The 16,654-nt window shown below is 34.4% G+C and overlaps 1 protein-coding gene across 7 annotated transcripts in view; it reads right to left on the bottom strand.

Annotated features, from left to right (window-relative positions):
- Positions 1-16,654, bottom strand: part of LOC123546141 (uncharacterized) — a 57,361-nt gene that overhangs the window by 27,773 nt on the left and 12,934 nt on the right. For 2 of the 7 annotated variants that reach the window (XM_045332332.2, XM_045332337.2), the window contains exons 3-9: positions 16,470-16,593; positions 14,927-14,992; positions 9,790-10,248; positions 3,388-3,523; positions 2,539-2,669; positions 2,107-2,174; positions 1,456-1,639 (exon numbers count right to left, since the gene is read on the bottom strand). In XM_045332332.2, the coding sequence (XP_045188267.2) occupies positions 1,456-1,639; positions 2,107-2,174; positions 2,539-2,669; positions 3,388-3,523; positions 9,790-10,248; positions 14,927-14,992; positions 16,470-16,593 (1,168 nt within the window). Of the gene's footprint in view, positions 1-1,455; positions 1,640-2,106; positions 2,175-2,538; positions 2,670-3,387; positions 3,524-4,756; positions 4,814-9,789; positions 10,249-14,926; positions 14,993-16,469; positions 16,594-16,654 lie in introns of all 7 variants that reach the window. The other 5 variants (XM_045332346.2, XM_045332341.2, XM_045332352.2 and 2 more) reach the window with 5 other exon arrangements.

Below are 16,654 nucleotides of genomic sequence, written 5' to 3'. Positions count from 1 at the left end.
ATAGTTTTGGAGTAAGTTTTGGAGTAAATGGCCTTTCATTACCGTATTTTGGTGTGTATAGGTCGCGGTAATGTATAGTCTGCATCTAATTTTTGCTCTGGAAATGTTCGGAAAATTTAAGTTCTAGCGTATTAGTCGCAGTTAAATTTCGGATTTTTTCCCCAGCAATATTTAATATTTACCAGCAAAAAAGTTATGGCGGCGGCCATATTGATGCCGCGGACTGAATTATTATCAGAACCTGATTGGTGGAAATCGGACAGTGTTATTTTCGTTCCCAACCGTTTCGTACCAACAGTAGTATCGGTAACAGACTACATCAAAGAAAAGTGGCTTTTTGACACTAATTGGCAGCAGACGGTTTGCGTTTACATTCTGTAATCATGCAAGTTTAAGTGTGAATTGTTTGCACAGCAATTATAACACCTTTCCGTGTCATGTAATTAACCGCGTTCTTTTGATTCTGAGAAAAAAGATTAACAAAATATCTCTTTTTGGATTTTTTTCTTTTATTTAAAAATCAAAAGTAAAAAATTATCTTTCAAGTTTTTTAATACGCTAAGAATTAGTATAAACAATGTTTGGAATGGAGGACGAATCTGTCCGGATTTTATCCAACCCGGAGTACATGTCAATGGCGTCCAGTAAAACGAAAGTAGAAACAAACGTAATTCAGACTGCAAAAACATCTTTGAATTAAAGTCATTCGTAATTTTAATAGTCTGTATGGGTTATTTACGATATATTTTATTGAAAGTAACTGCTATTGGTTGAAAAGCTGCCGATATTGATATTTTTTATCCATTTTGTTCGTTCGTAACAGACGCACGTAACTTTGCGAGAGCTGCGGTCAGAAAATTGGCCCGAAAAAAAAAACTTTTGGCAATGTTCTGTCGTATAGGTCGCAGGAACTTTTTCAGGCAGCAAAATGGGTAGAAAAAGTGCGACCTATACGCACCAAATACGGTATGTATCTGAGTCAACCATGCACAAAGACATGTATCACTGGCATCAGTATTTTCGGGATTTAAAGGGCCATAATTCCAAAGTGCCTTAGCCGATTTGGCTAGTTATCGAACTTGGCCAAGGACTTATTGTCAAACACATTTTGTTCAAGTTTGGTGAAGATCGGATGAGAACTGTCCAACTTGAAGCGCGGTCAAGATTTGTGACAGACTGACTGACTGACGAACGAACAGACACACACACAGACAGGAGTAAATCAATATGTCTCCCACACCACTGTGTGGTGGGAGACCTAATTATTTGATTAATCTGCAAAGTCAATATTCAAGAAATACTTTTCTGTTATTATCAATAAACTTCTTCACTTTAAAACTTGTTTTCTCTGCAAAATATTGAAAATTCATGTACTAGTATTAGGTGATTTTAAAATGTGTATAAAACTTTGCCAAAAGAAATGCCAGATTATTACATGTCCATGTATGTGTTTACCTGTTTGAATCTGGACCTTCCATATTAAAGAACTCATCTATACTGGAAGCTACCGATGTCTGATGTACTGATTCTACCGTCCTTGGTCGCTCATATAAATATTCATGTACATTTGGTATCTTGTTTATTAGATTTACACGTCGCTGCAAAGTACGACTCGGTGATGGCTGGTATGATCTTGTTTCTAAAAATATACCATTAACTTTCAATTACAAAAGACAAAAATTCCAATTTACTTTTGAACATTAATTTGAAGTGGCTTAATCATAATTCACATGATAAAAGACGTTTTTTTTAAATAAAATTTTAAACCCTCGAAAAGAACCATATTGTGCATTTTATAATACAGCAAAGTAAAATTAAGCTACTTCAGATTAATATTCAAAAAGACACTTACTGGAAATGCAATAACTATTGACTGGCTACATGACTACTAGCAAGGCTTACAGTAAAAACTGTTGACTTGCAATTTATACATCAAGGTAACAGAACTGAACAACTATTATATCTACCTTGCTAAAACTCTTTTTTTTTGTACATTTGTATATGCATTTAGGATTGAACAATACTCTCAAAGCACAAAGACTTTTTACTTTATCTATCTGATTCTGTACTAATCTACATCTGACTGATATTTTATATAGTATTTACCTGAGACAATACCCCTACACTTATCAATTTTTGGGCCTTCAACATTCACTGGGTATAGCGGCTTTAACCTGAAATAAATCATAAATGTATATACTTGTACTCTGTCATTATGAAAACTAACAAGTAAGATATAGGTAACCTTTTTCCACATATTGGTTTATATCCATAGTAAAAGTTGTTACTATATTATCAAATACAGCTATTCTGTCTAAAATTAGTTTTTGTACAGCTATATATGCCTCATATATATATACATTGTTGAATCAGAACTAACTGAAACAGAAACAGTGCACTAGACAACATGACAGTTCCAGGTTTAGCTTTACATGGTTCCTGTAAAAACATTTGTAAAAGTCTTTTCATGGCAACGGAACTTTAAATTGCTGATAGACTGTTGTGTAAAACAAGTTTTCTGCACTCAAATAAACTTACTTTCCTTTCTGAAGTTTTCCAGACACTTTGTGAACATCTTTCTCCCCTGCTACAGACAACATCTTGTGTACATGGAACGCTGCTAGGGCTGTTCTCTCCTTCATTCCCATAGATGGGGTCTGTCGACCATCCTGTGACATTACACAATAACTAGAATAGGATTCTTATCAGTATGGTGGTGGCTAGTGACCTTGTATGTTAAAGGTCCTTAATTCATTCAAAGTCTCTGCAGTTTGGAAAAAGTAGTGTGAATAAAATCAAGCTTATTAATAATATGGTGCTTCACATATTTGTTTGACAGAACCTAGATAAAACTTTGTTTGCTTGTTTGTTAAGCCTTAGTAAGACAGCAAGTTAGTGCTGAGTGTTCCTGAAATATGTTCCATACAAAGATGTTCTGAACTCTAAAACAACAACTTCTGCATATGAGACGGTCGATAAAAGACTTTGAACAAATCCATCCTTCCACATTCACTTACTAGGGATCACCTAGGGAAACTTTCACTTTCTACTATAGTGCTGTCTTTGGTAACTCTACTGGTTCATGTACAGTGAGAACCACACATCATTACACGGATCACACTATAGTTACAAGAACAAATTCAAATGAATACACACTATAAGGCACAACTGTAAATATCTAATTTAACAGATTTTCTTTGATACCTTATTTCTTTTTATAATATAATATATGTACTTTCCACCTTTTCTTACTACCTTACATCTTAGGTCTGAAGTGAATGTGACCTAGACTGGTAGTACTCTCCCTACCAATGCTAATGACTTGGGAGAAGACTGATCATATTTTCATCAAACAATAATGAGATTAAAATCTATAAAGGACCTTACCAGACCAAACTCAGGTTGGTTTACTGTATGTTTGAAAGGAGTCTTCACATGGTGGTTTGGTGGTCTCAAATGTTTATTTGGAGAGTGGTATGGTGTGTTTGCCGGAGTTATCCTTCCTGTCCGTGACTGCATACTTCTGTAAACAAGGAAATACCATGTTAGCCAGGAAAAGATTTCATGCCTGTACAGATAAAAGGGTATATGTCCAAGTTCAATATATCTCTATAAGCAATTCTGAGCACTCAAATGTAAATTTAACAATTTAACTTTAAAGGAAAAAAAAAACTTTTATTCAAGTCTTGAATTGTGTACTGTGTGAGTTATGTACTGTGAGATAATTTTCAGCAGCTACTCCTCCAGTAATGATGTCACAGTGCCAGTATTATTTTTCTTTTTTTCTGCCAGTAATCAAATTTGCATTGGTATCAAAAATCAAATCATTTAAAGAAATTCAGAATAATTAATGTGCATGTTAAATACTTTAAGATAGCATTGTATAGAAAAGTAGTCCCTGTAAAGTAGTCCCTGTAAAGTTTGGATTTTTTTAACAAGTACAAAGCGTTAAATGATTAGAATGAGCATATTTAGACATAGTTATATTTTACATGACAGGAAATAAAATATATTTTTCAAATACAATTTCTGCAAAACAACAAAATTTATACAAGAATAAACAATGGCTGGTATGTTAATGACACATTCTTAAAAAGAAGACTTGCCAGCCCAACTGGCGCCAGACCTGAGAAAGAAAATGCTATTGTACATGTTATACTCCATCCCTGGGTGTACCATAAGAACCGTGGTCATGAATGGAAAAATGTACCATACAAACCTATTTCAATCACGCAATGCGAGAAATGCACAATTGAACTGGGTTAATACATTTTTCTGTTCATGATCACGGTTCTTATAGCATACCTAAAGGTAGGGTATACCATGTACAGTGGCTTTTTTCTTTCTGGTTTGGTGCCATAGGCTAGCCCTTTAAATTGTGCCTGTTAAGTGAACATGTCTTAGACTGAACTTTCACACACATGTAAAGAAAGTATGTCACCTTCTGTTAATTCCAAATATTTTGTGAACAATGATGGACTTGTGTGATCAGATACGATAGTAATCCAGTTACGATGTCAGTCTATATATATTTAATAAATGTTAAGTGTCTCAAAAGTTCAACAAAAGCTTAAGCTGTTTAGGCCTCTCTCACACTTCGTTCCATCTGAGGTGCGAGGCTCAAGACCTTAATGAGGCAAGATTTTTTCAAGTTTTACTCAGTTCAGCTGGAATTTGCCTGATATGATCATCATTGTGGTATATCTGTTAGTATAAAAACAAAACTATTGACAATATTTTTAAACCCCATACTCACCTCCTTCCATTTGAGTTTTTAGCAGATCTAGATCTTGACCTTGACCTAGATCTAGCCCTAAAATCATGCAATTACTTATGTCAGTTTGTTTGAAAAAGAAAAGTTAATGTCAAATTTGGCTGACCTGATTTCAGCATGAACTTATAAAATGGATCAACTGGCAAAATGACTGAATCATAGCCATCCTTAAATTTGATTTGAACTGCCTCTCAATGCCTTAAAGGTCCATAATGCTTTAAATTTTCATCTTAAAAACAGATGAAACAGCTTTCCAAATATATGTTATGCATACTTCTATAGTTAGAAAACCGCTACTTTTAATATTGCACATGAACTGTTATATTTAGAGCCATAAAGGGATTTTAACTGTCATGTTTAATTGTTCAATCAGCCAAGCTCCATCTTACTTGACTGAATTATTATCGGAACAAGCACCAAAACATAGTTTAAGGTCTTCAGACTCTATTAAAGGTTGTTACAAGATACCATTTAACAAACGTAAAACATTTGGCGACAGAAGTTTTCATACTGTAGGGCCGAAACTATGGAACCAACTACCAGTAGAGGTGAGAAATTCTGATTCGGTAGACACTTTTAAGAAGAAGCTCAAAACACTGTTTTTTAAAAGCTTTGAATCATGGTTCTGATCATTCTCTGTTGGTGGACTGAATATGGTAGAGACGCTGAGTATACTCTACTATATGTAGTGTGATCGACGTATGCTTTATACGCAATGTTGTAATTTTGTTGTACAGAAATTTTGTCAAATATGTTGTGTTTCATTGTTTGATACCATTTTGTATGTAATTTATCATGAATTTTCGTTTTTATTTTAATGTACAACGCCAGTGAATATACTATGTGTAAAATTAGGCGTTTAATCAAATAAAGCAGTTTCATAAAGGGAGGTAATAAAAATAGTAGATTGAATAAAACATTCTAGAATATTCAGCAATATTCAAACCTTTGACAAATGTTAATGAAAGTAATTATTAGAAATAAGATTAAACAAGAAATTAATGTATTTTATGTTCTTAACAAAATGTGAAAGCCACAATTTAAACAAAGGCATTATGAGCCTTTAAGATGCAAATTTCATTTGTGGGTTATTTGCTTAATATTTTTAATCAAACATTGTCCATCAAAGTGATTTTGGAATTAAAGCATATACCTATCATAATATAAGTAATGCAAGACTATACAATCAAAATAAACTCACAAAAATCATCAGGGCTCTTTGGAACAGTTAACAATTTAAATGTCAAAATGTGAAAGCAAGCCCCCATCAGGTCAACCAAACTTGGCAAATAGTTTTAAAGTTATGAGACAGTCTCATGCAAAACTACTTATCAAGTTCCTGTACCAAGCACTGTTCTAGTGGGCAAGTTTCAAGCCACTTTTATTTTGAAGATTTGTGGACTTGGAACTTACTTTTGGTTAAATATTTAGTTACCCTATAAACCTTCATTTCATTACATATTGCATCATTTGCATTTAAAGTTTTCAAAATGGCAAAATTTTATGAAAATGGTTTAATCTAAATTGATAAACTTATAAATATCATAATCCATAATCTAGTTTATTGATGCAAAAAACTATCAAGTGTTGTAACCTTAGCTGGACTGGTACATTATTGTCCTCATAACCTTTTTAATTTCATGGCCATGAAAATTTGTGCAAATAAAACCATCACCGATATCTAAAGATAGGTAAATGATAATTTTATGATAGAACAATCTACAGTGCAGTCAGAAAACGACGACAATTTTTTTTTTTTCAAATTCTAGTATGTACTGGTTAATGAATTTGTCTTTATGAACATTATAATGACTGTACGCACCTGTGTCAAAAGCAAACCCAGAACAAGAAAATCTAGCTCAATTTACTTTAACTAGTATGATTATTGACTATCAATATTTTTTCAGACATTTGAAAGTCAGTGTGTAATAAAGATTTTACAAAAAAAAGGAATTTCAAATCAAAATAAACTATTAGAGCTGCTTTTGAGAAAAGCACATGTCTCCCACAACTGTCTAAATACATGAAGTAAGTCAGTCTTTATTATACTGTTTACTCTCTACAAATACACTTTTGAAGAGTAAAAAGGCTGATTTTGGGTAATTCAAGGGCCATAATTCCAAAGTGCCTAGGGCGATTTGGCTAGTTAATGAACCTGGCCGAGGAGTTATGGTCAAAATATTTGGTTCAAGTTTGGTAAAGATCGGATGAGAACTGTTCGCCTTAGAGTGCAGACATGAGTAAAAAAAGCCGATTTTTAGCTCACCTGTCACATAGTGACAAGGTGAGCTTTTGTGATCATGCAGCGTCCGTCGTCCGTCGTCCGTGCGTCCATTCGTGCGTCCGTCCGTCCGTAAACTTTTGCTTGTGACCACTCTAGAGGTCACATTTTTCGTGGGATCTTTATGAAAATTAGTCAGAATGTTCATCTTGATGATATCTAGGTCAAGTTCGAAACTGGGTCACGTGCCATCAAAAACTAGGTCAGTAGGTCTAAAAATAGAAAAACCTCGTGACCTCTCTAGAGGTCATATATTTCACAAGATCTTCATGAAAATTGGTCAGAACGTTCACCTTGATGATATCTAAGTCAAGTTTGAAACTGGGTCACGTGCCTTCAAAAACTAGGTCAGTAGGTCTAAAAATAGAAAAACCTTGTGACCTCTCTAGAGGCCATATATTTCACAAGATCTTCATGAAAATTGGTCAGAACGTTTACCTTGATGATATCTAGGTCAAGTTCGAAACTGGGTAACGTGCCAGCAAAAACTAGGTCAGTAGGTCAAATAATAGAAAAACCTTGTGACCTCTCTAGAGGCAATATTTTTCATGGGATCTGTATGAAAGTTGGTCTGAATGTTCATCTTGATAATATCTAGGTCAAGTTTGAAAGTGGGTTAACTGCGGTCAAAAACTAGGTCAGTAGATCTAAAAATAGAAAAACCCTGTGACCTCTCTAGAGGCTATATTTTTCATGAAATCTTCATGAATGTTGGTGAGAATGTTCAACTTGATGATATCTAGGTCAAGTTTGTAACTGGGTCACGTGGGTTAAAAAACTAGGTCAGTAGGTCTAAAAATAGAAAAACCTTGTGACCTCTCTAGAGGCCATATTTCTCAATGGATCTTCATGGAAATTGGTCAGAACGTTCAACTTGATGATATCTAGGTCAAGTTCGAAACTGGGTCACGTGGGGTCAAAAACTAGGTCAGTAGGTCTAAAAATAGAAAAACCTTGTGACCTCTCTAGAGGCCATATTTCTCAATGGATCTTCATGGAAATTGGTCAGAACGTTCAACTTGATGATATCTAGGTCAAGTTCGAAACTGGGTCACGTGGGGTCAAAAACTAGGTCAGTAGGTCTAAAAATAGAAAAACCTTGTGACCTCTCTAGAGGCCATATTTCTCAATGGATCTTCATGAAAATTGGTCAGAATGTTTACCTTGATGATATCTAGGTCAAGTTCGAAACTGGGTCACGTGGGATTAAAAATTAGGTCAGTAGATCTAAAAATAGAAAAACCTTGTGACCTCTCTAGAGGCCATATTTTTCATGAGATCTTCATGAATATTGGTCAGAATGTTCATCTTGATGATATCTAGGTCAAGTTCGAAACTGGGTCATGTGGGATAAAAAACTAGGTCAGTAGGTCTAAAAATAGAAAAACCTTGTGACCTCTCTAGAGGCCATATTTCTGAATGGATCTTCATGAAAATTGGTGAGAATGTTCAGCTTGATGATATCTAGGTCAGGTTCGTAACTGGGTCACGTGTGGTCAAAAACTAGGTCAGTAGGTCGCAAAATATATAAACCTTGTGACCTCTGTAGAGGCCATATTTTTCACGAGATCTTCATGAAAATTAGTGAGAATGTTCACCTTGATGATATCTAGGTCAAGTTTAAAAGTGGGTCACGTGCCTTCTAAAACTAGGTCATTAGGTCAAATAATAGAAAAACCTTGTGACCTCTCTAGAGGTCATATTTTTCAGTGGATCTTCATGAAAATTGGTCAGAATTTTTTATCTTGATGATATCTAGGTCACATGTGCTCAAAAACTAGGTCACTTTGTCAAATAATAGAAATAACAACATCATACTCAGTTCAACACTGGGTCATGTGGGGATAGGTGAGCGATTCAGGACCATCATGGTCCTCTTGTTGGTAATTTAAGGGCCATAACTCCATAGTGCTTGGGCCGATTTTGCTAGTTATCGAACTTGGTCGAGGATTTATGGTCAAAGACATTTTGTTCAAGTTTGGTGAAGATCGGATAAGAAATCTTTGACTCAGAGTGCGGACAAGAGTAAAAAGGCCCATTTTCGGTAATTCAAGGGCCATAATTCCGAAGTGCCAGAGCCAATTTGGCTAGTTATCAAACTTGGCTGAGGACTTATGGTCAAACACATTTTGTTCAAGTTTGGTGAAGATTGGATGAGAAATGTTTGACTTAGAGCGCGGACAAGAGTAAAAAGGCCCATTTTCGGTAATTCAATGGCCATAATTCCGAAGTGCCTGGGCCGATTTGGCTAGTTATAGAACTTGGCTGAAGATTTATAGTCAAACACATTTTGTTCAACTTTGGTGAAGATCGGAAGAGAAATATTCAAATTAGAGCGCGGACAAGATTTGAGACAGACACACAGACAGGAGTAAATCAATATGTCTCCCACACCACTGTGTGGTGGGAGACATAATAAGGGGATGTGAAACAGACATCATGTTAGAATATCTGAGTGAGTAGACATTGTGAAAGGTAACTCCTGTAATAATTAGGTCTACATTCTACAATGGAAATGTTAAAAAGGGGAAGAAGTAACTCCATTTCTAGAATAAGTCATTGTCTAATTGAATGAAAACATAACTAGAACAAAACATTTCCAACCATCTGAAATTTTGATCTGTGTGGCAACCCAACTTTTATGGTTTCGTTCAAATAGACAAACATGACTTTGCAAAAAATCCAAACCTGTGAAAATAGCTCTAGTTTAACTCTACTGTCTATAAAGTCTTACCTAATACCAAACACATTGTGTACAGCCCTCGATGCAGTCCCTGACCTTGACCCTGCACTACTAACCCTTGACCTTGCTGAACCTGTATTTGACCTTGACATTAACCGCGACTTTTCAGACCCAGGCCTGCTTTTTTTCACAGAAACATCTAATGTTTTACGTACAGCAGGGGCTGAACTTGGCCTAGAAAGTTTTGATTTCTTTGTTTCTGATACATCAGGGTTTGAGCCATTCAAACTGTTTTTCTCTCCAGACAAATTTCCAGAATTTGTTACATTTATAGTAGGTGTAACAGGTTTGCTTATGTCAACGGGTGATATATTTTCAGGCTCATTTTGTACAGGAACTTGGGCAGATTGCGAGCCGGGTCTCGATCCTGAACTTTTCCGAGGGCTGGTTCTCCGTCCTTTGGGTGCCTGTGCGTTTTTTGTGTAAATGTGTCCTGTCACAACACTAGGGCTTGGAAAAGTAAAATAAGAATGCTAACTAACATAACACAACATTCAATAGTCGCAACAATATTACATAGAAGCATTAGCAAAAGGAGGGGTTGAGATTTCAAATGGTAACAAAACAGATAACTATGTTCTGGATCATAGCGAGATGCTGAATTTTACTGAGAAAGCCATTGCTTTGTGGTTTTTACAGTTGAACGTATACCACAGGAATCCATTTTGGCACTTTATGCCAAAGGTAGTCAGCATAGGATGGGGTGAATCCCTGCTGTTGGTGGGGGGTTAGAGAGGAAAATTTTAAATAATAATGCTGAAAACTAACCAACATAAATGAGGCAGAAAAACTGACCGTTTCTTTTATTTTTTTGCAAATGTCAGATCTTCAGTTATGGTTAGGTGGTAACACAACGAAGATCTTCTGCACATCAGCTAGAGTTTTGAAATTAATTGGTTATTCAAAGTCTTCACACCTCAAAAATTCATGCCAGTAAATAGTACATGGTAAGCAGAAACATTCAGCTAGACATCTTTGCTAATTTTCTTAATAAATACAACCCTGAATCAACTTGACTGTTACATATATTAATAATGACATCTCAACCCCTCCAATATGCACTGAATGATGGTTATAAACAACTGCAGAAATAGTGCATTGCCATGCATGTTACTGCAGGCATTACAGTCAATTTAACTCCATTTAATTATCTATTTTAATCAGCAATTCAACTTTTACTACCCTGGCAGTAAGTTTTGTAGGAGGAGCCTATCAAATAACAAGGCTACTCTAGGCTGTCTGTCAGCTAAAAATAGCTCACTTTCAATGATTCACAAGCAAATGTAAACAATGGTCAGTTGAAGAAGAAATATGAACTTACATGTTTTGATGATTACAAATTATTATTATACATATTTTGTGCATCCATATCAATATCATTGTAATGAAAAATTGAATTGAGACTAGCATTCCTGATTTTTAAACTTCTTATTAATGTAAACTGAACAGTGAAACTTGAAATCAAACGTTCTTAACTTTTCTGTTGCTGGCAGGTCCATTAATTGAGATAATGTAGCAATACCGTATTTTGGTGTGTAAAGGTCGCGGTAATGTATAGTCCGCATCTAATTTTTGCTCTGGAAATGGTCGGAAAATTTAACTTCTAGCGTATTAGTCGCAGTTAAATTTCGGATTTTTTCCCCAGCAATATTTAATATTTACCGGCAAAAAAGTAATGGCGGCGGCCATATTGATGCCGCGGACTGAATTATTATCGGAACCTGATTGGTGGAAATCGGACAGTGTTATTTTCGTTCCCAACTGTTTCGTACCAACAGTAGTATCGGTAACAGACTACATCAAAGAAAAGCGGCTTTTTGACACTAATTGGCAGCAGACGGTTTGCGTTTACATTCTGTTGTCATGCAAGTTTAAGTGTGAATTGTTTGCACAGCAATTATAACACCTTTCAGTGTCATGTAATTAACCGCGTTCTTTTGATTTTGAGTAAAAAGATTAACAAAATATCTGTTTGGATTTTTTTCTTTTATTTAAAAATCAAAAGTAAAAAATTATCTTTCAAATTTTTTAATACGCTAAGAATTAGTATAAACAATGTTTGGAATGGAGGACGGATCTGTCCGGATTTTATCCAACCCGGAGTACATGTCAATGGCGTCCAGTAAAACGAAAGTAGAAACAAACGTAATTCAGACTGCAAAAACATCTTTGAATTAAACTCATTCGTAATTTTAATAGTCTGTATGGGTTATTTACGATATATTTTATTGAAAGTAACCGCTATTGGTTGAAAAGCCGCCGATATTGATATTTTTTATCCATTTTGTTCGTTCGTAACAGATGCACGTAATTTTGCGAAAGCTACGGTCAGAAAATTGGCCCGAAAAAAAAAACTGCTGGCAATGTTCTGTCGTATAGGTCGCAGGAACTTTTTCAGGCAGCAAAATGGGTAGAAAAAGTGCGACCTATACACACCAAAATACGGTAAATGCAGAAATAATAAACTATTTAAGTCTGAGATGTAGCACAATGCACACAAATTAGCAAGTGTTGCTGTGATAAGGTCTAATAAAAATGATAAGCTATCTGAAATAATTTATCACTCTATGTCTGTTATTTAGTTCCCTATATCTTTAAAACATTTTTTAAATAACACATAAAAATATAACTGCAGAAATGATTGAATATGATATTCTATTCAGTTTAAAAATTCAAAATTACTTTTCTGGAAAAGTTTTACAATGCACTCTAGGTGTTAATTCCATTGATACATCAAGCCTTCTGCTGATCAAGTTTGTTGATAAAATTAACCACGTGGGAATTGTTTACATTCTCTGTTTCTCTAGGGTTCATGACCTCATTAGCTCCTCCCGGCAAATTCAAATATTTGACAGTTAGGTTTAAATAATTTTTTGAAACTATACTTCACAATTTTTTGTTTTAAAAAATAAAAACACCAATTGATAAAGAATGTTTCAATGTGTATTTATGCAATTTTTCATAACTTTTTATTCAGTAGTTTATTTAAAATTTTGAAAAAGGGCTCTCTGATGTGAAACATGCATGATTTATATAAAAACCTGCCCCAGCGCCATCTTCTGGCTTTTATATGGCAGTTGGGGGTTTAAATAGCTCTTGGAAAGATGGAATTTAAATGATATTTCTGCTTTATATTGTGTAATCCCCAGGATATTTGAAATCCTTACATACAAAACATTTATCAGATTTCTGCAGACAGTAGTCACAAATTTATTGTCTCAACAAATCACAGAGATATAAAACAAAAAACACACATTACCCTATAAGTTGCTTGTTAGGCAAGATATTATTATAAACAATTTTCATCTGAACCTAAATGACTCCATTCATTACAAAACTACAAGAAAAAGAGTGTTAATCCGATATTATACTACCAAACACCACCATTATCCTTACTTCAAATAGTTCATGTTCAAAATGAGCACATAACTGTCATTTCTAGTACCAACCCCTATTTCCTATATTATAAAACACATTCAAATGTTCAGGCCAATATAGAAATATTTCTTTTTGGCATTCTCTTTATGTTATGTTAAAGTTACATATAGTATCTTTAATTTTTGCAATGAAATTAAAGGAATTCTCTATTTTTTTTTCTATTTTTCTACAAAAGCCAGTTGTAGACAAATAAAATACATCAGAAGTTACTAATATTTCACTTTTAAATTTGGCCCCTGCTTACTCCTGTCCTATAAGTCTACAAAAAAATGTGTTAATCAAAATTCTCCTAGGCCCCGTCATAAACAATGCACTAAAACCTCTGTTTGATTTGCATCTTGACTTTTATATCACAATGCTGAATATTTTATTAGTGCGATAATTATTGTACTTGTTCACATTTTATTTATTACTACACGTAATAAACACTGATATAAATAAAAGCCAGCCAGTGTTCGAAAAATTAAATTAATTATATTTTATTTTTCATAAAAATATTCAATATTTAGCAAAAATATAGCTACAAATTTGGATGCAGTTAATCGATTGGTAATATCAGATTTTAACAGAATTATGGATTCATATAATTATTGATCAACCTCAGTAATTTTCAATATGCAAGACATTTAGAAACTGGAGTTTCAAATATATAGGAGATCCATACAATACAAGCTCTCCCAGAAGTCAAGCATAAATATGATATAATATCAAAGCCTTCAAACAACTTTTGTTGTTGACTGCCATGATTTTCTTTCTTTAGTTTCCTAACTCTGCCTTGAAGATGCAAATCAAACAAAGCCTACTGAAAAAATATAAACCATGTCATTAAACATTTTTTCTTCTTTCCACCATTTTCACATCTTATATCAACAAACCCCAATCAAATAAAACATTAGTGTTCAATTTTCTATAAGCTATTTAAGCCAAGGTAGTAATAATTCAATGTACTTTGCACTTCATGAGAGTTAAATTTCATGGTACCTCCAACAGTTATGTAACTTGAATTGGGTAAGAGGTACTTACTTTTAACTATCAAATACTTTCAATAATTAAATTTTTACTTTTGAGAGCAAACAATGTTAAAGTAGTATTATCAATAACTTATGGAATTAAAATTTAATGTAATTACAGTCATTTTTTAGACAGTACCGTCTTGAATAAAACTTTGTAACAAACTAACCTTTCTTAAAAATTAATAAATGAGCCGTGCCATGGGAAAACCAACATAGTGGGTGTGCGACCAGCATGGATCCAGACCAGCCTGCGCATCCGCGCAGTCTGGTCAGGCTCCATGCTGTTCGCTTTTAAAGCCTATTGGAATTGGAGAAACTGTTAGCGAACAGCATGGATCCTGACCAGACTGCGCGGATGCGCAGGCTGGTCTGGATCCATGCTGGTCGCACACCCACTATGTTGGTTTTCCCATGGCACAGCTCAAATGTCACAATTACTGGTACATGTATATAATGTCATGTCCTGCCTAAACTTAAAAACAAAGTCAAAATACACAAAAACTGCACTTTCTGTGCAGTTCACTGCAATCTATCTTGATATTGATATACAAAAGAAACACACAGAAATTTAGAAACATTGCACAAGAAAACCCTATCAACCATAAAGACCATGAAACTTTGCTCTCCATGAAACAATTGTGCAATATACAAAATCAACAAAACTGCAATTTCAATACCGTTCAGAGTCAACTGAAGATGTCTCTTCCTTTAACACAGCATGTTGCAACCTAAACTGTACTGGACTAGAAAAAGTAAGTGGATAAATTTATAATAAAGACTTTAATAATAATAAAGACTTTATTTTAAGAGGCAACGAATTCAGGTAAAACCCGATCTTCCAAACGAGCCTCTTCATAATATATACATTTTTTACAACAAAAAAAAAAAAAAAAAAAAAATATATATATATATATATAAATAGCAATATGAAAAAAGTCATGGTACACTACAAAGATCATTACATTGTTAACAAATTAATGACATTATATACAGTATATAGGAAGAAAGTGAAGATGTAATCTAAAAGTATAGACAATGTTTACACCTGTGACACTTTCCAGTATGCTAGATATTTTCACTGAACTTCAGTCAGTTAAGAAAAATTACATTTCTTATTCTAGCAACACTTTCTGTATCTTGTTGCCTAACTTAAAGTGATGTGTAAATATGACAAAAAGTTCAAATCTTATAAGAATCTTTCACTGGTTGAAGGTGCGGCTCAAGGGTAACTGTTTAGGTGGTAACGAGGCTGTGTCGAGATACCGCAACACAGTTATCCATGAGCCAGCTATTTCCATCTGCACTTTCAACTAGTGACAGATTCTTTTTCTTGCATGCTGTACTCTTTAATTAATAGCAGAAATGAAGTATAATGAATGCTTTCCTTTTGAGCACTATTTTATTATTTTTATTATAGTACAAGTTTTCCTAGCATGGGCAAAATCATGGGAAAATTCTGTCTGGTATGCAAGAAAAACATATTTGAGCCGTGCCATGGGAAAACCAACATAGTGGGTTTGAGACCAGCATGGATCCAGACCAGCCTGCGCATCCGTGCAGTCTGGTCAGGATCCATGCTGTTCGCTAACAGTTTCTCCAATTTCAATAGGCTTTAAAAGTGAACAGCATGGAGCCTGACCAGACTGCGCGGATGCGCAGGCTGGTCTGGATCCATGCTGGTCGCAAACCCACTATGTTGGTTTTCTCATGGCATGGCTCATTTCTTGACAGAAACAGCTAATGTCTAAGTCTTGTTTAACTGACTAGCAGTAGCAACGTGTTCAGTAATGACCCAACAATATGTTTTGTCATAAAATAAAATTTAAAGTAAGAAGCCTACTGTATAAAAAGCTCATTGTGGAGCAAACCTAAAATATGATTATTGTTTCAACCATAGTGTTATATGAAAAGTGAAGAAAAGAGATGAATGTAATAATGTACTAAGAGAAAACTTCAAGTAGCATGAATACAAACAGCTTGCAACAATGACAAGCAACATGAAAATATACATGAACAACAACAATAAATATATATATTTTGTTCTATTATGAGACAAGTTGCAGAAATTAATTTCAATTTGTATAAATTTATAACCTATGTCAAAATTCAACTGTTCTCATTTTTATCAAACGAAATGATCAATTTATGCATATTTACTTATCAAATCATTTTTTAACATTTTTGTTAACAAGTAAAACTTCGAACATTTGTGTTGCCTACCTGGGAGGAGCTGGTGTCTGCTGGTGATATGGCGACATGTACGCCGACATTCTGTGTAGCTGGGCCTCAAGACTGCGAGATTCATCTGTACTCTGCTGTGTTGGTTTTGGTGCTCTTGAATGAACTAAAAAGTAAATGATAATATAATAAAATCTTTCTGATAGGACCACGATCCTAGACTATGA

Source organism: Mercenaria mercenaria, chromosome 15 (assembly GCF_021730395.1).
Source record: "Mercenaria mercenaria strain notata chromosome 15, MADL_Memer_1, whole genome shotgun sequence".
Classification (NCBI taxonomy): Eukaryota; Metazoa; Mollusca; class Bivalvia; order Venerida; family Veneridae; genus Mercenaria; species Mercenaria mercenaria.
This window is presented reverse-complemented; position numbering and strand designations above follow the sequence as displayed.